The 25,586-nt window shown below is 41.5% G+C and overlaps 2 protein-coding genes across 6 annotated transcripts in view; both read left to right on the top strand.

Moving 5' to 3' along the window:
* The window catches only part of WDR35 (WD repeat domain 35), a 51,253-nt gene extending 29,302 nt beyond the window's left edge, over positions 1–21,951 (top strand). For 3 of the 4 annotated variants that reach the window (XM_086631407.1, XM_086631404.1, XM_086631405.1), the window contains 13 exons: positions 2,279–2,388; positions 3,907–4,117; positions 4,689–4,769; positions 4,898–5,034; positions 8,926–9,129; positions 11,020–11,166; positions 12,356–12,488; positions 13,463–13,573; positions 16,586–16,750; positions 17,743–17,883; positions 18,668–18,824; positions 19,471–19,711; positions 21,448–21,951. In XM_086631407.1, coding sequence (XP_086487533.1) covers positions 2,279–2,388; positions 3,907–4,117; positions 4,689–4,769; positions 4,898–5,034; positions 8,926–9,129; positions 11,020–11,166; positions 12,356–12,488; positions 13,463–13,573; positions 16,586–16,750; positions 17,743–17,883; positions 18,668–18,824; positions 19,471–19,711; positions 21,448–21,595 — 1,986 coding nt within the window. In that variant the 3' untranslated portion in view covers positions 21,596–21,951. The remainder of the gene's footprint in view (positions 1–2,278; positions 2,389–3,906; positions 4,118–4,688; positions 4,770–4,897; positions 5,035–8,925; positions 9,130–11,019; positions 11,167–12,355; positions 12,489–13,462; positions 13,574–16,585; positions 16,751–17,742; positions 17,884–18,667; positions 18,825–19,470; positions 19,712–21,447) is intronic. The other variant, XM_086631406.1, reaches the window with a different exon arrangement.
* A 1,001-nt stretch (positions 21,952–22,952) lies between these two features.
* On the top strand, positions 22,953–25,115 carry TTC32 (tetratricopeptide repeat domain 32). 2 transcript variants are annotated; one of them, XM_086623422.1, is made up of 4 exons: positions 22,953–23,050; positions 23,127–23,129; positions 23,166–23,326; positions 24,407–25,115. In XM_086623422.1, exons 1-4 carry the CDS (start codon positions 22,953–22,955, stop codon positions 24,532–24,534), a joined length of 390 nt encoding a protein of 129 aa, XP_086479548.1. In that variant the 3' UTR covers positions 24,535–25,115. The 2 variants fall into 2 exon arrangements, with proteins under 2 accessions (XP_086479548.1, XP_086479540.1); XM_086623414.1 differs by lacking the exon at positions 23,127–23,129 and having other exon boundaries at positions 22,953–23,092.
* Positions 25,116–25,586: the final 471 nt, after the last annotated feature.

Here is a 25,586-nt window from a genome sequence, read left to right as displayed (position 1 = left end):
GTACTTAGGGAGCTGTAGCCACTCGCTCCGGCATGGGTCGTCACGCAGACTCCACATGCCTCTCTGCCTTGTTGTGCACCCCAACACGACCATCCTCGGGCTCAGGCATCTTCTCCCCACGGGCTGCGAGTGGGTCTCTGCTCCACCGAGGCCGTCCTGGTTGCAGGGGGCCGCCTGCTATCTCACCATCAGCCGCAGGGGAAACTCGGCTCCGGCACACCTCCTCCCGCTCCATCCTCACTGACCTGGTGTCGATGCAGCTGTTTCTCTCAGATCTCAGTCCTCTCCAGGTGAACTCAGCCCAGTGGGCACCCTGGGAGTGGGGTGCCCCCGAGTTCCCCAGCTGGCTCCGCCGCCGCCATTCTCCGTGGGCGGCGCTGGCCCGACGCAGGCAACTGCCCGGCCGGGAGCCAGGGAGTGGGGGCAGTGCCCTCCTCCCTTCTCTGCTCGATCCTGGGCGAAGCACCTTTTCCGGTCCCTTTGTCCTGACTTAAATAGGGCAATTCGCAGAGGCGCCCTATTGGCTCAACCCCGAGGGGGATGGCAGTCTGATCTGGTGGCCAGAACTAAGCCTAACCCGGTTCCAAAACCGGGGAGGTCACAGGGACCAAAACCCCTCTCCTGCCACCAGAACCACCCCCCCCTCCACATCAAACCATGACACCAGGTCAGGATTTAATTCTGCAATCTGAGTTCTGGGAAGTCTCTTCTAGGCTGCATATAAATGCACAAAGATTTGCAAAGATTGTCTATTTGCATGTTAGTGGTATAATGTATGATGATAGGTAATATCACATGTATATATTATGCTATATACATATATAACACATTATGGAATATACGTATGAGGTGTTGTATCATGCCAAACAGCTGGTGCGTTTTTTTTTTTTTTCCAATCTGAAAAGAGCAATCTCATCAGATGAACAGACATATAGGTGGGCTTTAAAACAAACTAACTGAGCAGAACAAAGATAGAAAAATAACAGTGTTTCTTTGTTTTATCCACTTTCCCAAGAAAGATCTTGATGTTTTCCTATGTTCGTACCACAGTGGTTGTTTTGTTTTGTTATATCCTTTGACTAGATTTTACAAAATCAGTGGGTCATGGGAAAAAAATGAATGAAAAAGGTGTAACGGTTGGTAGGTGACTATGGGATTCTGTTTGTGCTTGAAGAGTAAGAGTGAGAAAATGAAATTAAGAGAATAATTAATTAGTGACTTTGGTTAAAAGGAAGGGAATGAGAGGAAATGCCTTTGAGACCAGATCGGGATAAACGTGCTGAAGCTAAATGCGTGTTAAAATGGTTAGATTTTCTAACACTTCTGACCAAATCTGCTTTTCAGTTCATAGGGTATACAGATACGAAAAAGTCCAAGATGAAAGGTGATTTATGCTGAGGATCCTAGGGGTGGCTTGAGGCAGGGGCAGAAAGGAATAAAGTTTGGACTACCTTTAAAGTTTAGTATCAACTTATTTTCAGCATAAGTGTTAAACAGTAGGTAAAATCATAGAATCATAGAATCGTTAGGGCTGGAAGGGACCGTCAAAGGTCATCTAGTCCAACTCCCCTGCAAGGAACTGGATATGTTGTTCAGTCTACAGAAGCACCATGAGAAGATATTGACAGTGATCATTTCAGTCCAGAGACGTCAAACTCATTTTAGACTATTGGCCTGGTTAGTGTTTTGACACGGGACATGTGTGTTGTTCAGCAAAATTCTTTAAAGATAAACAACACTGGTACTTAGATTTGTTTACTGTTACTCAAGGCTTTGAGTAACCAGTGTGTTTTACAGCATTTACTTTTAAAGCTAGCTCAGGTCTTGAAGTAGCTGGTGAGACTTGTTAGCCTGCAGATGTGAACACAGCTGTACTTCTTTCAGACCTGAGCTGGTACTGTCATATGGCACTGAGTGGATTTACCAGCAGGGGACAGAGATCTTTTCACTGCATTCCTTTTTTGTTATGTACACTATGTCTGAATGTTTATGGGGAATTGTTGGGCTCCTGAAAATGTTCTGTGGGCTGTTTGTGGACTATGGCTGGTTGTTTTAACATCCTGATTTAAGCAGATCTGTAAATTACAGCATTCTAAGAAAGCATCTTGTTTAAATAGCAGAATTCAGAACTTTTAGGATGATGACATTCCTTCTCTCCACTTTTGCTCTGTCACATATCCAAAACCTCTTTTGTTTAGGACAGCACATAAATAAAACCTGTCTAAAGAGGTTATTGATGGACAAATTCTCTCAATCAGTAAGCACTGCTTTTCTCTAGGGAAGAGAATCTGGCACTATTCAGAGGTACAGTCTTCCTAGCGTTGGTATAGTACAGAAGTATGCCCTGAACTGTCGTGCATATCAGCTGTCTTTGAACTGCAACTCCAGGTAAGTTACAGATCTGCTTCTAACGCAGGTGTCTGATTTAAAATGAACCACTACAGTTTGTGAAAATACTAATTCTATGAATTCTATGATTCTATAATAATTATGTACTAATTTTACTTTAATATAAACTATTTACTCATAGTTGTTATTACTGGTTCCTTAACCATTCATTTATTACTAATTAATTACGTCTGGCCAGTCATCAGATTGCTGAGAGACTGCGTTAGTAAAGCTTTCTTATGTTTTAAACTCTTCAGGAAACGTATACATGAAAATATCTTTGTTTTATTATATGAACCAAACATAATCTTCCTATGATGATGACACAAATCAATGAAATTATGACATAAACCTGAAATTCTGTATCTCTCAGGCTTCTTTCTATTTCCGTGTCCTTCTAATGCCTGGAAACTTTGTTGATCCTGTGTTAATTTTCCGTTGTTACAAGCTGTAGCTGGTGGCAATGCTTCCAGCAAGACTGGTTTTCCTAAGCTTCAGCTGTGCCAATGCTGAAGTTGCTTTCTACTTAACAGCTGTTTTTTTGCGAGAGAGAGTACAAAAGTCTTGGCAGAAAAGGCAAAAATATACTGATTAAAGATGACTTGTGAGACAATTTTAATCCCTTCAAAATAACTTTCAAACAACATTCATAATGTGTGTAGATGGCTCACCTTTTTAGGTATAGACCAAAAATAGACAGCTTCACTTAAAAGGCAATGTGATCTAGTCAGAGCTGCATTAGTTTTGTTTTGAACCCAAGCTGTTTCCTTCCTAAATGACTGTGTGCTAATGAAAAAGTCTCAGATCCCTAATCGTTTTGAAGTTAATTTTCTAAATTGCTTTTGAAATTTTAATAGGGATTAAGGGTGTCTAAATACCTTTCAATATTTAGAAATGCTTTTAAAATGGCATTGTAATAAATATAGGCTACTATGATTCACCGAAGACATACGTAACTAGACATTTTCAAATGTAACCCTTTAGAAATTTTATTTTTCCCATATTTTAAATGACTTCAAAGATTAATTGGATTATACTTCATATTATTTGAAAAAACCCCTAAAGAATACCTTTTGTAGAAATATAAGAAATCCTTTTTTAGAGGATTCTTTAATTTAAGAGTCTGCTTTGTTGCCTCCGCATAAATAATGAAAAACAGTTCTGTTTGGTTGTAATTTTAGGCTCTGTCAAGAAAAGTTTGGTGAGGGACAGAACCTGCAATTTACTCAACTTAATATGTGAAGTACTAACGATCTTCAAAATGCTGGATAAAAAATGGGCATATTTCAGAAGCTTTGCAGGGCCAGATCCTGTATGAGCAGATGAAAAACTTCTTTCCATGTTTCTGGTCTCTCTCTGCTGCGCAGATAAATGAGAATCACATGCATCTCACTGAATCTATGGAATTACACTGAGAAATTTGGCCTGAGCATGACAGTTTAGGGAACTATTTCAGATTTACAACCTTGAATAGTGTTATTTAGCTGTCTTATTTTTATTTCCTTTGTTTTTCTGTAGTCGTGTCGCTATCATAGACCTTTCAGGTGTTTTGACTTTCTTTGACTTGGATGCACGTGTAGTAGACAGTACAGGACAGCAAGTGATAGGTGAGCAGCTGAAACTGGAACGTAAAGATGTCTGGGATATGAAATGGGCCAAAGATAACCCAGATTTGTTTGCAATGATGGAGAAAACAAGAATGTATGTTTTCAGAAACTTGGATCCGGAGGTAAATATTAACATACATTTTACAAATTTGCTAGTAAATTAATGGCTCTGTGTCGAATAGTATTATTGTTGTGCTTATTGTTCAATTAGGCAAGTGTTTATTTATATAAACTTGCTTCTGGAAATCTCAAAGTCTTGTCAACTCTAACGTGGGAGTGTTGTTTAGGAACAAATTAGTAAAATGAACTATCAGTCCTGGAAAGATAAAAATGCTGTCATATTTTTTGTAAATGTATGAGATATTTTCAGTAGCATATTTTTTGTATGCTTTGGAAAATATAAACACAATTTTAGTAAATATATTTGTAAAACACAGTTCAATTGAATCAAAATATTGGCAGGAGTATTTTTATCTCTTTCTCAATTTAGTTATAGAAAACATGAGGATTTTTAATTATGTCTGTGTATATGGAACTGCCGATAATATTAATGATTTTAGTATTTGTTTCGTGTTGCATATGCAATTAAATCATAGTTTGGAGAAGAAGAAAGTCTCTTTATGTATACCTAACAGATTTGGTTAGTATTTAATCAGACAGAAAAAAAGTTCATTCCTTTGTAACTTATTTAAGGAACCTATACAAACCTCTGGATATATTTGCAACTTTGAAGATTTAGAAATCAAATCCGTTCTTCTGGATGAAATATTAAGGGTAAGTATAATTAATTTTATTTTGTAGGAAAAGTTAGTGTCTGTCTGAATGATTTGAACAGTAGATATCTATGCTGGGTGAAAGTAAAGGTGACACAGAATAACGTGTTTCTTTTTCCATTATGTTAGAATCCTGAACATCCTAACAAAGATTACATCATCAATTTTGAGATTCGGTCGTTACGAGACAGTCGAGCACTGATTGAAAAAGTTGGCATTGAAGAATCTTCCCAATTCATAGAAGACAATCCACATCCCAGACTTTGGTAAAATCTCTTTATAAGCCAACTTAGTTTAAATTTATGTTCTTTTGTATTCTTTTCCTACTCAGACAGGTCTAGTATTAAAGTACAAAACCTCAATCAAAACCAGCCAAAGCAGTACACTCTTTAAACCGAATCATTTAAGAAAAAGGAGGGGAGAGGGAAAATAAAAAAAAAAAGCCACAGTGTTCAGCTGTAATCTGAAAGGCTGCTATTCTAACTGAGAAGGTCTCTTCATTGGGTTGAACCATCTCCAAAGGAGAATTACAGTGTTGAGGGAAGGCCCAACAGGAGTCTTGCAGTCCTCCGCTAGCCTGGCTCCCCACCTCTTTTGCAGTTGGCGTGTTTGGGCTGTTTCAAGCTGTGTGGCGTTATGATTTCCCAGAATGCGAGAAAGTGAGGTGGTTGTTCCCGAGCATTTGAGAATTTGTGTTTCAGGAGACGCTGAGCAAGTGTTCAAGACTTCTCAGCAGTCATCTTAAAAAAAGAACTTGGGGCCAGTGCTTCCCCAGGCTCCTAGTTCCTGAACCCGAAAAAGTGAGCTGTTGTTAAACTGGAACGTTGTGATTTTATAAATGTTGTAGTACCTAGGATGGAAGGCATGATGCATGTGTCACAGTAGCAGGTATAGGGTGCAGGCTCAGGACAACTTTTTGCTCTGTGCTGTATGAGCCCTAAAACCCAGTGCTCCCTGCTTTTAGGGGCGAATCTGAAGAAAATGAAAAAGGTGTCAGAAAGCTAACTTTGAGCTGGTTAAATTAAAATTCAAATTGGTCAGAAGTTTAGAGGATATTTATTTATGAATATATTTTATATTGAACCTTGATGACAAAGAGGTGTAAAGGGAACACATTAGAACGGTAACAAGAGCAGTTGACTAACCCTGTAGCATTTTGGACAAGCCATAAAGGACAGAAATGAGAAGAGGTGGGTATGTTAATCATGTTATGATGCAGCCTCTCAGAAGTAATCTAAGCAAAGGAGATGTTGGCATGTTTACACTAAACACGGACTCAGCTATTAAAGTAAACTTGAAAAGCCTGTACAGCAAACATGTAAGAGTAAACCTGTGAAAACAGGAGTTCTGGAAATCTATTTAATATCCCACGTCGTAAAGGCTGGAAGAGTAAATGCCTCAGTAGAAAATTTAATGAAAAGTCAGTAGCAGAAACTAAAACTTCATTGACAAGTTACTTGTTGAATGATGCCAATTCTCTTTAACTCTCTAGAGATTGTTTCTCTATCTGTACCTTTCTTTAGTAATTTTGGATCTGTTCTGAAGCTAACTGATTTCTTGCAGTATTGGGTGTTTGGCTTGCATCAAGGTGAGTTGAGAGTGCTCTGTTAATTCTGACAGTTCAGAGGCAAATTTAGAATTGCTGAAAGATTGGCCAAGACAACTTGCTTCGAAAGCTTGTCCCAAAAAGCATTCCTTCCTATCCAGTTGTGCTTTTGTCTCCAGAATGTATGTTCTGAAAAACAGGTGTCGTGGTTTTTGCACTGAGGGTCGAGACAAGAACCGAGAGGGAGCACCCACCAACCATGGTCCCGGGCAAAACATGACTCAGGCTTTCTTCATAAAACAAAACAATTTATTAACAGTTACTTAACAGGAGACATAAGGGAACGAAACCGTTTACTTGAGAGGAGAAAAGAGAAAACAAGGCCAGATCTTAAAACAACACCTCCCCACCCCGTTTCCTTTCGTTCCTGGCTCAACCTCCCCCCTGGCGGCGCAGGGGGACAGGGAATGGGGAGTGCAGGTCAGTTCATCCATGTTGTTCACTGCCGCTCCTTTCTTAAAGGAGGAGGACTCTTTACACCATTTTTCCCTTGCTTCGGTGGATCCCCTACTCATGAAGAAAAAAAGTCCCTAAACTTTTCCAACGTGAGTCCTGCCCGCAGGATTGCAATCCTTCCCCATGGATTGTACCAGTCCCGGCCTCTTAGGGAGCTGCTGCCACTCGCGTCGGCGTGGGTCGTCCCACGGATTCCAGATGCCTCCACGACCTCATCGTGCATTCCATGCCCCATTATTAACAGTACCTGGTCGCGCATCCCCTGCTCCACGACCTCTCCTGGGCTCAGGCATCTCCTTCCCGACGTGGGTTTCTCCACGGGCCACGAGTGGGTCTCTGCTCCGCCGAGTACACCCTGGCTGCAGGGGGGCCGCCTGCCATCTCACACCGATTGCAAGGGAAGCCTCAGCTCCAGCACACCTCCTCCTGCTCCATCTTGACTGACCTGGTCGTTGTGGTTGTTTTCTCTTAGATCTTAATCTCCTCTAGAGGAGCTCGGCCCGGCGGGCACCCCGGGAGCGAGGCGCTTCCCGAGCACCCCCCATGCGGCTCCCCCGGCGCCATCTTGAGCACATGGCGCCGGCCTGGGCCCGGGCAGTTGCCCAGCCGGGAGCGAGGGCAGCGCCCTTCTGCTCTCTCCTCGCTCCTGAGCAAAAAGCCCTTTCCCGCCCCTTTGTCCCAACTTAAATAGGGCAATTCGCAGAGGCGCCAATTTGGCTCAACCCCCCGAGGGGGATGGGACTCAGATCTGGTGGCTCAGGGAGCAAATGCCCTCTCCTGCCACCAGAACATCCCCCCCCACATATCAAACTATCACAACAGGATTTGATAGCTACATGTTGAAAGTTTCTGTTAACAGTACTGTAATTTTATTAGTTTGTGTAGGATAAAATGTTCGTTTTGTGAGTCTTCATTTTTACTAATGTCTTGAACTAGCTGAAGACTTTTGGAATTTTGAAGTCATTTGTGCTTTTTGCTTGTACCATCTATTCGTTTAATATAAAATGACTATTAGTTTTGAAAGTCTGTGTCTCAGTATAAGTTTTATATCATAAAATCACAAAATATATGTGAATATGGAGTTCACCTTGCTCCAAAATTGCAATGAACTTAATTGTCATTATGCTAGGAAACATATGATATGTCACATCTTCATACAGGGGAAATTATTAGAAGTGCTGGATATAAAGCCAATATACTCTAGATCAGAACGGGACAGTGCCCTTACTGCTAGAACACAACAAACAGGATGATGTGTTTCACAGATCGAGTAAATTTGCCATACTGTTTTTCTCTTGGTTTCATTGGTGTCAGTGATGAGCACTTGAGTTGAAGTGATAATAACCTTCTCAAATTCATTAAAAAATACTGAGTTGGTACTGCTTAAGCATGGCTTAGGTCACTGAGTACAGCAATAATATTATTGTTTTAGTCAGGGCCCTACTGCACTGTGTTTCACAATGTCAATCGGCCAGTCAAAATTTACCTCACCTTATTTTTTTCAGAAAATTCCAGAGCTCATTCAAGTACCTGATAGATGTAGGTGGGCCTGAAGGTAGAAGTTCTCTATTTGCAGAATACAAATAGTACTAATGAGGCAGTACCGGTACAAGGTTTCCCAGATTGCCTTGCTCTCCCAGGCTGCTGTCCTAACTGCACAAGGAACATCCAGATAGATTAGAAGGATAACTTATTTTTCATGTCCAATTTAGATGGAGGCCTTCAGACTGAGGCTGCCATCGAGGCTTATAGTTATGATATATGCATAGGTAGAAACAGCTAAATGGAACTGCATTGAGACCAGCAACACAGTTCACACAGGACAACTGTAATACTCAAACCCTGCCCATTCCTCCCAAGCCAGTGTCCGTTTGAACAGCTGAACAGTAGAACATTAGCAATTATTTAAACATCTTTCCCTGAGCAAGTACTGGATAAATCACAGAACATACTGGGGACTGAATTAAGATTAGTTAATAAACAATACAATTGCAGTACCTTGAATGTCTTCTTTAAATAATGACTAGTTAAATGGATCCTCATTTAAGTTACTTTTCAGCTGCTTTTTCATCTATTATGTGCATTTTTCACACAGGCGTCTCCTGGCTGAAGCTGCTCTTCAGAAGCTGGATCTGCAGACTGCTGAACAAGCTTTTGTACGTTGCAAAGATTATCAAGGTATTAAATTTGTGAAGTGTCTAGGCAACCTGCAGAGCGAGTCAATGAAGCAAGCAGAAGTGGCAGCCTATTTTAGCAGATTTGAAGAAGCTGAGAGAATGTATCTGGATATGGACAGAAGGTAATTGCATGTAGTCAGCAGCAAATAAAGAAAAAAGTCTGAAAAAAAAAATACTTGCCTTAATAAGGAATGGCTGTTTTAGTACTGAAGACTTTACCAGCTTCTGGAAAGACAGAAAAGGATCAGAGGAGAGAATTTTGTTGTATCCATAGGTAACCAATTCTATATGTAAATCAGTGCATTCCAAACTGTTTGCAAAACAGCTGCCCTAGGTAGTGCTGTGTTTCATGGATGTTTTTTCTCAAGTATTTTGTCGGTGTTTCAACTGGGATTCCAAAAATACAAACAAACAATCTTAACTAATGTCTAATTTATGTACTGTTGCTCTTAGCTAGTAGCCAAGTATACATTCTTTCCAATTACATATACAAACAACAGTGTTTTTAATGAACTGTAATCTCTGGAGAGACAGGAAGGATTCTGGATAAAGTTGTGGACCAATCAATGGAATTTTTGCTCAGGAATGAAAACAAAGCAATATTACAATATTACTGGGAAATAGAAATCAATGCTATTTAATTAACTAGAGTACTGCCTTTACTGAAAAAGGATAATGAGAAATAATAAGCAGCAGTTGTATGATGTAGCCTGTAGGTGGTGGTCAGACGTGGAGAGGCATGAATCACTTATGCACATGTGAAATTTTTAAGCTTTGATTAATGAAGCCATGAAAATGAGTAGGGTATGATGGAGAAAAAGTTATTTCTTCTTTCATGCTGTAAGAATGAGAAACTTTCCTCTCCCTCTGTAAGGAGTGGGGGAGGCAGGAGCTGGGGAGAGATGCACGTTAGAGCCTGGTATATGGGAAACTTTCTTGCACATAATTAGCCGATAGAAGTATGCTGGTTTGGAGAGGTGGACTGCCTCATAAGCACTTCAGTCACACTGCAACAGTGATTTTTAGATATGGCATGTTCCTTTCCATGTGGCTGAAGAGAAATTTGGTCATTATAGGATTACAGAAGTCAAAGACATGCCTTTTTTTTTACTAGTTTCTTCAACAGTAGAGCATCTCATTCTTCAGCTACAAGAACATGGGAATTCTGTATTTACCTTATGTGTTTCCTCACCACTAGAAAAATCTTGATAAGGACCTACCATAAATCAGGCTGAAATAAATCTGTTTTTCAAATACAATTTTAAATTTTTTAGACAGATGTTCTTATTTAGTTGACTGCACTGACTTGCTATTGCCTTCCTTAACTCACTTGTAAATTTAGAGCATTTTTAAAAGAAGTGTATAGATCTCTCCTATTTATTTTCTATGCGCCTGCAGAATTCCTTCTATATGAAGTAATACAGAATTATTCTATATGGTAGAAAAAAGGTGCCAGACAGACACACGGTGGGTCGTATGTGTGCATGAATAATAAAAAGGAAAGACTACTTCTGAGACCATTCTCCTTCATCCAAAGTCATCCTGAATCTGAAAGAGAAGTTTCTGAAATCCATTTTATTACATCTCAGCTTTAGCCTCCGTTATTCATATTCCTTGCTCCTTGGCCTTTCCCCTCATCTCTCTTCTGCTTTTAGCCTTTTGCAGCTGCTGCCATCTATTGTAGCAGTCAGCAGTGAAAGATAAAGAATGGTATACAGAATAAGAGGAAACTCGAAGTAGAATCAGCCCAGCTGTCTTGCCGGCTGCTCATTTAACTCTTCACAACGGACTGTGGCTAATACAGAAGTGCATACGTGTGATGTAACCTGTGAGCTCTCTGAGTATTTGCTTGTATGGAATACTGTTTAAATTGTGAACAAGATAGCCGGGATCACTGTGATACCTACAATGTAGGTTATGAACACGAAAATACTTTCAGATGCTTTTCTCAAGATTTTTGTTACCTAGTTTATTGTCTTTGACATTTTCCTGCTATTTTCTGTTTATATTAGAGATCTTGCCATTGGACTACGGATAAAACTGGGAGATTGGTTTCGAGTATTGCAGCTATTGAAAACTGGCTCAGGTGATTCAGATGATGCCCTTCTTGAACAAGCACACAATGCTATTGGAGATTATTTTGCAGACCGCCAGAAATGGTATGTTCTTAGAGGAACTAGTAAGAAGGAAATGACAAAGGAAATTATAAAACTGATGACAAGACTTAATGAGGAAGGACAGATATCAGGAAAGTCAGGATACAATACATGGGATAATTTTGGAATGATGAGAGTTAGCTCAGACCTTTATGTTTTCATCACTGCATGTACCTTTAAACAGAGCTGTTGATCAACTATCTAAAGAACGAAGGTGGTAAAAATCTCAGTTTTGCCAGAAGCCTGCTTCGAAGGAGGGGAGAGGAAGAGCAATACCTATACAGTTGTATTAGGCTGGATGTAGAAAGACTAAAGAAAAATAAAGATCAGTTAAAAGTAGGAGAGAATTATTAAACATCAGTGAATTGCAGAACTAACCACAAGCTTTCTAGAATGCTTAAACCCACAAATGTTTGAAAAGGTCCAGAATTCTCTCTGACCTGGATCTGTCTCCAGCTATTGCCCAAACTGGGCACCCAAGGACGATTTTAAGAACAATGTGTGCATGTAATGGTATTTCTCCAGAACACGTTTTTTAGTCAAGTACTTCCTGAGTCACAAGTGACATCTTTGCAGTTCATAATTTTCACAGAAATTTTATTTCATGAACTTTTCTTGTTGCCTTCTAAGCCCATGTAAACTTTCAGCATCCTGAACACACCGTCCCATAGAGTTCCAACAGCTCCACTATGTATTACAATTACCCAGACTATATTATCACAAAGAACTTGGGTCCCAAAGCAGTTGAAAACTTGTGATTAGATTCTGAAAGTTGAGTTTTAGATGCTTTAGGTAACTTTGGAGAATGGTCTTGGAGATCTTAGTGCTTGTGTTAAAATACGGAGGCACAACAGTAAAGCCGTTTTCTGAAAGTTTAGTTCTAAGTTGTTTTCTGTTATCAGCCATGATCTGTGCAGATGTGGGAATACAGTTTTAAGATTCCTTGACTCCCTAACCTTATGCTAGTCAGAGAATCAATCTTGCTACTACAATATAATGATCTGTGAAAATTAAAACTTCTAGTGCATTTTAGAAAAACAGGGAAAATCTAGCTACAAAAGCTCTCTCAAGCAAAGTTACCTACTTAAAATAATGTCATTTTAAACTTACAAATGCAAAAGGCTTACACAGTGAGAAGTTTAACTTGTGTTTGTATATAAGAAGCCACCACGTTGTTTTTTTTTCTTATTAGGTTAAATGCTGTACAGTATTATGTACAGGGAAGAAACCAAGAACGTTTAGCTGAATGTTACTACATGCTAGAGGACTACCAAGGACTGGAGAATCTAGCTAACTCACTTCCGGAGAATAACAAATTGCTCCCTGTAAGCAAAAAGCACCTTTATTTTTCATTGTCTTATGCTGAACTATTTATTTTAAATTTTCCATCTTGGGAGGATTAAGAAAGAGAGAAAGAATGCAATATATGACATACTGACTTAAGCATAATGGTGTTACTTTGATATTGATCTCCAGTATTACTGTTGTTTTCATACTCTATCATTCTTCCTTTCCCTTATTGTCCAGGTTCCATATATAGACCTGATTATTCATCATGCTGTACAGCCACATGGCTAAGCCATAATACACTGCTTCCCTCCCCAGATTGTGGCATTTCTCTCCAAAATAGCTGCGCTTCACTGAGAAGTCACTCCTCATGGCTGGACACTAACTTTAACTTTCATTTTGTCATGTAGTCTACACTGTTTCTTGATTTTTTTTTTTTTTTCCCAAAAAAATTCTTCCTAGTTGCTATCCCTGGTTTAACATCTTACATGATAGCTCTGGCAGGAATGCTAATGTGCAAAGAAAATCGGAGATCCTCTGCTGAAAGGACGGAAAGTTGGTGGCTTAGCCTGAAATGACCTACTGAGTAATAGCTAATTTAAAACTATCATGTGATTGATTACTCAAATGCAAAACATGCTCATTTAATGCCATTTTCAGTTGTTTGAACAAAGCAAGACATAGCACTTTCTTTTTAACCTCTTTCTAATAATGAAGTTTGGTGAAATACTCTAAGTATTAAGAACACAGTCCTTCTGGTATAATTTGATTTGAAAGCAAAATTTTTAAATAGCTTTTTTCTTTTAATTTAGAAGCAGTGTGTGAAAGTAGCACACTGTTGTAAAGATTTACTACAGTGTGTGTTGTCTTCACAAAATCCATGAAGCAAACAACCCCTTTCCCCCCACTTCTTTGAATTAAATTAAACAAGAATATAATTTGTGTTGCAGTCGCTATGCAATGTGTTGAAAACCTCAAAGTGAATTTAACGCTGTGCTGATGCTCTTTGCAGGATATAGCTCATATGTTTGTAAGAGTGGGGATGTGTGAACAAGCTGTGTCAGCCTTTCTGAAATGCAATCGACCAAAGGATGCGGTAGATACCTGTGTACATCTCAACCAGGTAAAAGAGCCGTAGATAATCTGCTTTACTGATACCAAATTAACAGTGAGATTCCTGTCCTAATGCCCAGGTAACTACAAGTCCTTGTTAAGTGTCTGATGATTCATTGTGATTTCCGGATGATTAATACTTCAGCGCTTCAGCCAGTTATCTGGAATTAGGACTAGACTGTTGGAGGGACAAAGCCATACGCAGCAGCGTGTGTGGGGTGAGCATGTTCAGCATACAGGCGTTTGTGGCCTCTGTAGGGCCAGGCTGTGCTGCCTCTTAATGGGAATGGGAGGAAGACTGGAAAGCTTCTGGCTGCTCATTTTCCACATCCCCCTCCTTCCTTGTACAGATGCAAATGTATTTGTTGCTGCGTAGGATGTAGCTGGAAAAGAACTGATCTTAAAAATGATCTGTATGTTAACAACTAGAGCTCTTCTCCAGTATGACTTACCTGTGCAAACATTTGTGTCAGCTCAAATAAGAGAGAAACTGAGGATGACTATGAGGACCTTGATGTAGGGGAATGGCAGGACTGACTGGTGCTGGCTTTATGTGAACAATTTCCTAGTTTATGGATCTGAAGGGCTATTAGGTATGAGATTCAGCCAGGTTTCTCAGTCCTGCCAAACTTTTGGTCTGGGGCAAACACCGTAGCCAAAATGTTGATCAGGAAAATTCACAGACAAAAGGAGGAGTAGACAAGGGTAAGAAAAGTGTCACTGTTTGTGCCTTGAGCTTATGGGCTGAAGTCCTCTTTAGCCATGCTTCTGACAGCCTGGAATATAGAGAAGCTGTACGAGTGACCAGGGATCAGGTGAGGAAGGCTAAAGCCCTGAAGGAATTAAATTTGGCAAGGGATATAAAAAGCAATAAGAAAAGCTTCTATAGGTATGTAGGGGACAAAAGGAAGTCCAAGGAGAACGTAGGCTCCCTCCGGAAGGATACTGGTGCTCTGGTTACCCGGGACATAGAGAAGGCTGAGTTACTCAATGACTTTTTTGCCTCAGTTTTCACTGATAAAGCCTCTTGTCTTACCGCCCAAGCTGTGGAAAGAACTAGCAGGGACTGTGAGGATGAACCACCGCCCACTGTACTTGAAGAGCAGGTTCGAGAACATCTGAGGAACTTGAAGGTGCACAAGTCCATGGGACCTGATGAGATCCATCCGCGGGTCCGAAGGAACTGGCAGATGAAGTTGCCAAGCCACTGGCCATTGTATTTGAGAAGTCGTGGCTGTCTGGCGAGGTCCCCGATGACTGGAAGAGAGGGAACATGACCCCCATATTTAAAAAGGGGAACAAGGAGGACCCAGGCAATTACAGGCCGGTCAGGCTCACCTCTGTGCCTGGCAAGGTCATGGAGCAGATTCTCCTGGGAACCATGCTAAGGCACATGGAGAGCAAGGAGGTGGTGGGTGACAGCCAACATGGCTTCACCAAAGGCAGATCGTGCCTGACCAACTTGGTGGCCTTTTATGATGGGGTGACAGCATCGGTGGACAAGGGTCGACCAACGGATGTCATCTACCTGGACTTGTGCAAAGCTTTTGACACTGTCCCGCACGACATTCTTCTCTCTAAACTAGAGAGGCATGGGTTTGATGGATGGACCACTCGGTGGATAAGGAATTGGCTCAATGGCCGCACTCAGAGAGTAGTGGTCAACGGCTCGATGTCCAAGTGGAGACCGGTCACGAGTGGTGTCCCTCAGGGGTCCGTGTTGGGCCCGGCCCTCTTCAACATCTTTGTCGGTGACGTGGACGGTGGCATGGAGTGCACCCTCAGCAAGTTCGCCAATGACACCAAGCTGTGTGGTGCTGTCGACACGCTGGAAGGGAGGGATGCCATCCAGAGGGACCTCGACAGGCTGGAGAGGTGGGCCCGTGTCAACCTCATGAAGTTCAACCAGGCCAAATGCAAGGTCCTACATCTGGGTCGTGGCAATCCCAGGCACAAATACAGACTGGGTGGTGAATGGATCGAGAGCAGCCCTGAGGAGAAGGACTTGGGAGTACTGATGGACGAGAAGCTTAATATGAGCCGGCAATGTGCTCTTGCGTCCCAGAAGGCCAACCGCATCCTGGGCTGCATCAAGAGGAGCGTGGCCAGCAGGTCGAGAGAGGTGATTCTTCCCCTCTACTCTGCCCTCGTGAGACCTCACCTGGAGTACTACGTCCAGTTCTGGAGCCCCCAACATAAGAAGGACATGGACCAGTTGGAGAGGGTCCAGAGGAGGGCCACAAAGATGATAAGAGGGCTGGAGCACCTCTCCTATGAGGACAGGCTGAAAGAGTTGGGGCTGTTCAGCCTGGAGAAGAGGAGGCTCCGGGGTGACCTTATAGCGGTCTTCCAGTACCTCAAGGGGGCCTACAGGAAAGATGGGGAGAGGCTGTTCAGGAGGGCCTGTTGTGATAGGACAAGGGGTAATGGTTTTAAAATAGAGGGAGGTAGATTCAGGTTGGATATTAGGAAAAAATTTTTTACCATGAGAGTTGTAGTACACTGGAACAGGTTGCCCAGAGAGGTGGTGGATGCTCCATCCCTGGAGACGTTCAAGGCCAGGTTGGATGAGGCCCTGAGCAACCTGATCTAGTTGGAGATATCCCTGTTCCTTGCAGGGGGGTTGGACTAGATGACCTTTGAAGGTCCCTTCCAGCCCTAACCATTCTATGATTCTATGATTCTATGATTTTGGTAATATCAGAAGTGTTGAAATCTGTGCGTCCAGCTACGAGCAGCAATGGAGTGATTTTGCAATGCTTTTACCAAAGCAGAAGCAACTGCTTTGTATGTGGTTTTGGACAGAGGTCTAGCATTAGTTTCACAGGCTGCTGTATCACATGATTGGCAATGATGTTAACATTTGTATTCTCTTGCTTTTTGCTTTAATTTTATAGTAGCCTGGTTCTAAATCATGCTGATGTATTAAACACAAATGTTACAGACTGTTCATGGATAACCTGATTGTTCTGTGAATGTATTTGAAAAAATGAGGTTGATAATTGTTTGCTTTCATTTCTAGTGGAATAAAGCTGTGGAGCTGGCTAAAAATCACAATATGAAAGAGATTGGATCCTTGTTAGCCAGATATGCAAGTCATTTACTGGAAAAGAATAAAATCCTTGATGCTATAGAACTGTATCGTAAAGCCAATTATTTCTTTGAAGCTGCTAAGCTCATGTTCAAGGTATTGCAGGTTTTATTTTTATGTCAAATAACTGGATTTTTAGACTAGCTCTTACTATTTCCATGCTACTTTTATTTTTTGGGGGTTATTTTAGTGTTAGCAATGTCAGGCAATAAGCAGATGTCATTATACAGGATACTGCAAAGATGAATCCAACTCCTAAGTTGAGGTATCTCTGTTTGAAATCGTTACCCTGGATGTCCTTGTCTGTAGCCAGTAGAGAGGAGGCTTTCAGGACACAAGCCATCAGATTTATTTTGAGACTTTCACTTCAGAATGAGATGACCTGCACCTCAGGAAAGGTCTTTTTGCCCTGCATTGCATAGTAAAGGAGACTGGCCTGAGTGCAATGTCCACGTTATTTTATATGTTTTGTGGATTAGTTTCATCTCCTTTCTTTTTAAAAATAGCAATATCTTAACTAGAATTTAAATTTTGGTATTTCTTCAATTGGTACCTTCAATTAGAAACTGCTGTGGTGTGCTTTTAAGATAAAGATGTTGCTTAGATTTGGTTTGGCTGCGGAGATTTCTGTACATAGCTTATAAAGTCTGTAAGAGTGATTTGTAATTTTTACAGCAAATATTTATAGCAATATATATATGTTACTTTCAAAAGCCATTCTTCTTTTCTGAGAAAACCACTAGAAAGCTATGTATTTCTTAAACTCCAGTGTTTAAAAATTGCTACTTTTTAGTTTATTTTTATATTAAGTCAATTGACTTATACATGGTTACATTGATTTATCCTTCCGGAGAATCTGGCTTCATGTATGTGTTAGCTAAATAAACACAGAATAATGTGTGTTCTTCACTTTGACATTTTCATTTATAGTTCTGTTTGCAGTCTAAATTACTACATTCAAATGAAAAATTGTTTTTTGGCATGATTTCCTAGGCTCGTACAAGCATGCAATTGTCCAAGAGAATGAAGCAACTCCTCTAATATGTTTTTTTTAATCTACATTAAATTCCTTGGTTTTGTTTTTTGAGATTGCAGATGAAGAGGCAAAAAAAAGGACGAAGCCTTTGAGAGTTAAAAAGCTTTATGTGCTATCAGCTTTACTTGTAGAACAGTGCCATGAACAAATGCAAAATGCACAAAGGGGAAAAGTTAAAGGAAAAAGTTCAGAGGTAGTGTCTTTTCTTTCTGAATTCTGGTATGTGCTACCTAGTCAGAATAAATAAAGCTATCTTCATGTGAAGCTATTATGTTTTTTTTTTAATAACCCTTTTTCCTGCTAAGAACAAAGCTTTCCTTAAAGCAAGCCTTCCATATTGTTTAAAGTATTATTGTAAAACATTTAAATCATATGTATAAATAGATACTTTTTTTCCTAAGTTTAATGTGTTTTTCTTAATGTTTTCACTATAACAATGAAAATTATACAAAGAAACTCCAGATATTTTTTTTTTTCCTGTGAGACTCTCACTTTCCTGTCATTTAGGAGTAAGTATCAATCCCAAAGAGAGGTCTTCGATTAGATTAAACTATGTTGGCTATGATTTAGAAGGGAGATGGCTCCAGATATGGGGGAAGCAAATGGAATATTTTTTTTTTCCTGCTTACACTTTCATCTTCATATGCACAAATGAAATAGTTTAAACAAAGCTTTAAAAGATCTGGTGTTGAAATGCAATATTAATCCAAACTATGAACCAGTTTGCAGATGTGCACAGAATATATTTGTACACATGTATATGATATTTATCTTTGAAAATCTGCACCATATGTTCTGGCTATGCACTGTATAAAATGCCTGACAATGTTCACTTTAGGTCCATGTATTTATATTTTCCCCAGTTAACACAGACAGTGGTGTAATCACCAAGTACATAAAAGATCTTTTCATGTATCCCCACATCCTACTGTATCTGTTTCGTATAAAAATTACTTGTGATACTGCTTTGTTTTCAGACTGCTTCAGCTTTGGCTGGTTTGCTAGAAGAAGATGTTCTTTCTTCAACTAATCGCTTTGCAGACAATGCTTGGCGAGGAGCTGAGGCTTACCATTTTTTCATACTTGCACAAAGACAGCTCTATCAAGGTTCTGTAGATGCAGCACTTAAAACAGGTAGGACTTCATTTTTTATCCTGCAAAGAAACCGTTCTAATTTTACAGACCTGCACAGCTCATAATTTTATTTATAGTTGGCATGTTTTTCTATTCTTGCTGGATACATGGAATTTAAAACAAAACCATATAATGAATTGAATATGTCTTCAGTCAAGATACCTGGAAAGTATTTTCTTGGAGACAATGCAAAACTAACTTACCAAAGTTGCCTGGTTAAATTGGACGATCTCTGAGGTCGTTCTGTTGACCATTTTGTTTCTTTAAATTATAAAGCATGCCTGAATTCACATCAGACCTTCCTGTAGAGCTTCATAAAAAGTTTGTGGGAGTTAGAGAAGTAAATGGTGCCCTATACATTGTCCAATTAATGAAGGTTCATTTCAAATACTTCTAACGTTTTTTTGGTTTGTTTGTTTCTTTTTAAAGTGTCTCAAAAAGACACTAATTTCCCAAATTCCCTTATTTATTTTTAAACAGTGTTGAACCACACATGCTTCATAGTCATGTCAATGAAAAGACTTTGGTTCATTGTGTCCAATTTTTAAGATTAATACTGTCTATTAGTAGCAAATACTTCATAGGGATGCTTGCACTTCTCAGAGACATGTAATAATTTCCTTGGATTTTTTTTTCCATTTCTTAGCTCTTCATTTGCGAGATTATGAAGATATTATCCCTGCAGTTGAAATCTATTCCCTTTTGGCACTCTGTGCATGTGCAAATAGAGCATTCGATACATGTTCAAAAGCCTTTGTTAAACTGGAATCCTTGGAAACTCTTAGGCCAGAGCAGAGGCAACAGTATGAAGACCTTGCTCTAGAGATATTCACGAGACATTGTCCGAAATATAACAAAAAATCAGATCTGGATGATGTTCTTGAGAGGTAGGTTTATATGCTACTGTAATAATACCAGCATTTTTTTCTGCTGTTGTCTGTATTTTGGCAGGTTTTGTGTGACCAAGTTAGTTACATGCTTTGCTGCTTAAACCAAGTATTGGGCAAGAACGATGCAGGTGTTAGCCAGTTTGCAGAAAGGGTAATACAACACTGCGTTATTTGGGAGAACAGACATTGACTCTATTGGAGGAACTGGGCTTAAAGACATAACTTCATCTTAACAGGAAATGCATATGCACAGAGCACAGGAGTTTGATAAGTTGATAAGGTGTAAAGTGCCGTTAAAGTAATAATGTTACTGTTTGCATCAGCACTGTGGTGTGGTGCAAATAACCGCAAGTGAATGTTTAACCATTATTAACCAATAAGTCTCCACTGTTTTGTGAATTACTTAAATCTACATAGTGTGAGAAGATGAGTATGTCCAGTGAAAGAATGCGAATGTGAATGGCACACTTAAGGGGTAATTGGCTGACAACTGACTGAACATGAGCCAGCAGTGTGCCCAGGTGGCCAAGAAGGCCTATAGCATCTTGGCTTGTATGGGAAACAGTGTGGCCATCAGGATTTGGGAAGTGATTGTCCCCCTGTACTTAGCACTGGTGAGGCTGCACCTCAAGTACTGTGTTTGGTTTTGGGCCTCTCACTACAAGAAAGACATTGAGGTGCTGGAACGTGTCCAAGGAAGTGCTCTAGACCCTTCACTAGCTTCATTGCCCAAGTCCTGTGAGGAGCAGCTGAGGGAACTGGGGTTGTTTAGCCTGCAGAAAAGGAGGCTGAGAGGAGACCTTATTGCTCCCTACAACTACCTGAAAGGAGGTTGTAGCGAGGTGGGTGTCGGTCTCTTTTCCCAAGTAACAAGCGATAGGTCAAGAGGAAAAGGCCTTAGGTTGCACCAGGGGAGGTTTAGACTGGATATTAGGAAAAACGTCTTCACCTAAAGGGTTGTCAAGCATTGGAACAGGCTGCCCAGGGAAGTGGTGGAGTCACCATCCCTGGAGGTATTTGAAAGATGTGTAGATGCGGCATTTAGGGACATGGTTTAGTGGTGGACTTGGCAGTGCCAGGTTAACAGTTGGACTCGATGATCTTCAGCGTTTCTTCCAGCCTGCACAACTCTGTGATTCTAAGTCCTTGGAGTGGCTGTACCCACAGTGGTGCTTTTGACATATGTTTCCGGCTACTAGCACGGAATTTGTGAGTATGGAAATTGATTGTGAAAGAATTTTCTTTTTAATGAATAAGATTTTAACTTGTCTTGATTTTACTGTGCAGATGTACAGAATCTCACTAGTGGCTTTGATGTTGACTCTTCAGAGGAATAAATATAATAGTAGTGCAGGTGTCTAATTGGACCTTAACTTTATATGGCCTCCACTGCTTCTTTTCACTTAAATCTTTTGGATCTGTTGGTCCTGATTTGCTGACTATATGGTTCTGAGAGTGTGCATGCTGTTGTGTGAAGATTTACTTACTTGGCTATGTTAGCAGTGAAGTGTTCTCTGATCTAATCACTTCTAATCAAAAAGTGGTGCACAATCTGAATAGAGAAGCAGTATTTTACAGATGAGCATCACAAGTTTTTTAACTAGCTGTAGGCACACAGTTAGATGTTTATGCTGTTTTGCAAGTTTCTACAAAACAAGTCTTCATTGCTATTTTAAAACCATGTTTTTATCCTTTCAGCTTTATTTACTCTTCTCTTTTTTTTTTTTTAATAGTGGAGATGGGAAACTTCCTGTATGTGTTGCAACAGGAGAACCTATCCTGGAGTATCGATTCTGGTTGTGCAGTGTGTGTAAACATTGTATGAAAGCCAAAGAAGCAAGTAATTATAACTTCTGTCCTCTGTGCCACAGTACAGCGTAGCAGAGGATAAAGGACTGTTTATCATCGTATCTTTTATATAAGTCTCCTAAAAATACTCTAAAGTGTTACTGATCCACTATATTTTAAAATACAACTCAGGTTACTGTATTGTAACAGATAGTGCCACACTATTAGAGAAATATTAAAATAAAATACCTAGAAAACCCACAAGAGAAATCTTTACTGGTTCCATTTACGTAAAGAAACAACTGTGTTAGACTCCACATTTTTTTGTTACAGTTTTTTACAGAGGTTTAAGGTAAAAGCATTCTTTTCTAATTGTAAATTGAGCCTAGTTTCAAAACGATGCAAATTGAATGTAGGTTCATCTTAATATGTTTCACTCTAAGCAAGCTCGCCTTTTTTTTTTTTTTTTTTTTTGTAATTCCATAGTAAATATATTGAGTTTTCTCAAAATTCAAAAATTTTTGAAGGAAGTAATTCCCGAGTTGAAATAATTTCATGGTAGTTGTGATATTATTACTGTGTATGTTTTTCTTGTACTGTTCTACTCAAGTGATGGTACCAGTTTAGGGGTACGATGGTACCAGTTCAGGCGTAGGTTTGTGCTGTTTTCTTTTGCCGAGTGTATGTAAACCCAGCGTGGCAATAAAGGGCTTGCAGACATTCAGCAGTCAGCGTCGTTAGTCTGCAGCTGGGTTCTTGAGCTTCGGTGATGTCTTCCAACAGTTAAGGAAACCTCTGTGGACCTTCAGACTGGAATCTGGTAACGAGATACTTTTTAAAGTTGCTTGAAGTGAGCAGCTGGCATCTGTTGAACACAGTTGAAGCGTCATCCTTCGGACACATGGAGGTTTAAGGAACGCTGGTTTACTTCGCTGTTTTACTGCTGGATTTGACGCCCTGCTCTGGAAGTGCTGCCGGTCCTTTCTCCGTGCCGGGAGCTCCCCACGAGACCGGCCAGTGCTTCGCATCCTGGGAGCAGCCCCGAGCCCGACCGTCGCGGTGTGCGGTGGTTTCCCAGAGGACAGCCCAGGGCCTTTGACAGCAGGTAATGCCTTCCCCTTAAACTCCGGTTACGTTAAGAATAAACCCCGTTTTCTAATTAAAAATGACGAAATATTTTTCTTTTCTGTCCCGGCATTTAAACTTCTTTTTCCTTCGCAGAAACGTGTATTAGACAGTGATGACGCTGCGACAGTTGCATCATCCCGCGCTCCGCCAGCAGGACCCGCGGGCGAGGCGCGTCCCACGCGCAGCCCTTCGTCCGCCCCGCTCACACCTCCCCCACGCGCCCCGATCCCATTCCTGCCGCTGCCGTACCCGTGACGCAACGACGCGCCAGCCCCGCCTGACGTCACTCCGCCGCCTCCCGGGCCGGACCGGAGGCGCCGCCATGGAGCGGCCGGAGGAGCTGCTGGCGGCGGCGCAGGCGCAGTTGGCGGCGCGGCGGCTGTCGGCGGCGGAGGAGCTCTACAGCCGCCTCATCGCCCGGTGCGCCGGGCCCGCCGCCGGCCCCGGCCCCGGCCCCGCAGGGTACGTGCCGGGGCGGGGGGTCGCGGGGGGGAAGCGGGTCCCACCGTGACGGCCGCTCTCTGTCCCCGCGCAGCGCCGGCCGCGACCTCGCTACGGCCCTCAACAACCGGGGCCAGATCAAGTACTTTCGGGTGGAGTTCGCCGCCGCCATGGAGGACTACACGGCCGCCATCGAGTGCCAGCCCGACTTCGAGGTGCCCTACTACAACCGGGGCCTGGTGCTCTACCGGCTGGGTACGAGCCCCCGCCGCGCGGTCGGTCACGCCGGCGCCGCCTGGTGCGGGGCCGTTCCCCGGGGCCACCCGGGGCGGGGCGAGGCGGCCCGGGCGTGCGCCCGGTGAGCCAGGCGGCGGCCCTTGAGCCGGCACGGCCTGCCGCCCGGTGCAGGGAGAGGGCAAGACACTCTCCCAGAGCTGGTTCGCAGCGGAGAGCGCTGCTCTGTCCCGAGATTCACCCCAAGCCGCAGAGTAATTCCCTCCGTTCTACAGATGGAGGGACCTGCCTGGCACCGGGAGGAGAAGGACGGCACGCCAGAAATAAGCGGTGCAGAGACACGCTCTTTTCTCACATAATCACAGCATGTTTCAGCTGCAAGCGTGACCCGTGGATGCGGTTAGATACCGCTGTTTGCAGATGGGCTGCTGTGTCATTTGAAACGATACTATTCAGGGAAAAATGGGGAAGTTGCAGTTTCAGTTGAAAAAATTGCGTTAGGGTTAAAACTAGCCAATTTGAAACATTGCCATTAAACCTGAGCTGAAGAATCTCTTGAGTGGGTGCAGCCATAGCGAGCACAGCCTCCTCAACTTGCAGTGGGATGTTGACCATCTCTGGGGAATTTACTGCCCGGGTTTTGAACATGCCATAAGAAAACGACATCCCTGATCCTTTTGTTGGATTTTGGCCCTTGCAAAGTTAAGACCCAGAAGTTGGGGGACTAGAGAGCACCAGGAGAACAGAGCCTGACCAAGGGCATCAGTTGCGAAGCAGTATGCCTGCGTTCCAGGTTTAAGGCAGCGTGGCTATTAGTTAGTTGCCTGAGCGTGGGCCTTTTGGCTCCTTCTCTTGGAATATAAGCTGGCTGAATTGAGCCTTAAGCCCTTTTTAGGTTCAAAAATAGGTACTTGGTTTCTCTCTTTGAAGACCTTTGACTTCCACTTAGACCTCTGGAGAATCCAGATGTATCAAGTCCAGTGAGTACAGCTGCTACTTAGTGAAAGAGTTGGGAGTCATTCTTCAGTTGTGGTTTGTGGGTTTGAGCAGTTACAGAGAGATCATTCATTCATTCTTTCTTTTTTTTTTTTTTTGGAACAGGATGCTTTGATGAGGCCATGAAAGATTTCAGGAAAGTATTAGAGCTAAACCCTCAGTTTGAAGATGCTGCATTGAGTCTCAAACAAGCTATTCTTGATAAAGAAGAAAAACAAAACCGAGGTTATTGAAAATGCAGCTGGTGGTGTGAAAGTGTTTTGCTAAACACTTACATGAATTTGTCATTGATGGATGAAACACAAGATCATTTACCTGTGTTACTCCCTACTGAAGAAACCTCATTCTTGGGTAAATAAGTTAAAAATAGGTTATGATTGCAAAATAAAGTGGTTTTGGATATTGTTAGTGTTGAGGAAAAGCATAAAAAAGTCATGGGGCTTGGGAGAAGTACAGTGATTTAATAATGATAGTGTTTGTCCGCATTTAAATGTAGATTTGATTTAAGCTAAAAGTGCAGTTGTTAATTATAAGGTGTTGTCTTGGAGATGCTGTGGTAACTGATTCTCTTTCCACTTCAGAGTGTTTTTGTATCAAGAAACACTTAAAAAAAACAGCATCTTTTCAGGTAATGCCATCTGTACTATACAGGAGGAATGTGATAGAAGCATTTAGTCTCTCTGAAGTTCTTTCACTCCTAGAGGTAGTTTTATGTTACCTAAACAAGCAGGAACAGAGCACACCCTATTTTTTGTAATCCCATTGTAAAAGTATTGGACAGATTAATAATTGAATGAATAAAAATGAACATGTACTTTTTATCTCATGATTGTCTGTAAAGAGCTTGTGATAGAGAATGTAGTTGGGTTGGTTATTCACAGTAGGAATTGTGGCTTTCTCCTCTTTACTGAAAAGGTCCAGTACTTGAAAAGTACAATGTGAAATCCATGTGACTGAACTGGCTGTGAATACCCAGGCACCTTCATTTCTCACGTGGTAGGAGGGACCATTGCTGAAATCGAAACACCTTTGTGTGTTCATAGCAATACAAGTTCTAATAAAAGAAATACTCTTTGATTGCCCACATGAGCATTAGGAGATATATATATTTAATAAATGATACTAATGACAGTTCTTACTGTGAATTTCTCCATGGATGATCCTGGAGCCTGCACAAGTGTGCAGGGCTCACTGCAGATAGTGGAACCTTTTGGGGTAAGTCATGAGAACAGACTTGGACCTCTGAACATCTCCCCCAGCAGCCTTACTGCGGTCACTTGGAGCT

The sequence above is a fragment of the Tauraco erythrolophus genome, chromosome 2 (genome assembly GCF_009769465.1).
Source record: "Tauraco erythrolophus isolate bTauEry1 chromosome 2, bTauEry1.pri, whole genome shotgun sequence".
NCBI classification, from domain to species: Eukaryota; Metazoa; Chordata; class Aves; order Musophagiformes; family Musophagidae; genus Tauraco; species Tauraco erythrolophus.
The sequence above is the reverse complement of the archived record's forward strand: the minus strand, read 5'-3'. Positions and strand labels throughout refer to the sequence as shown.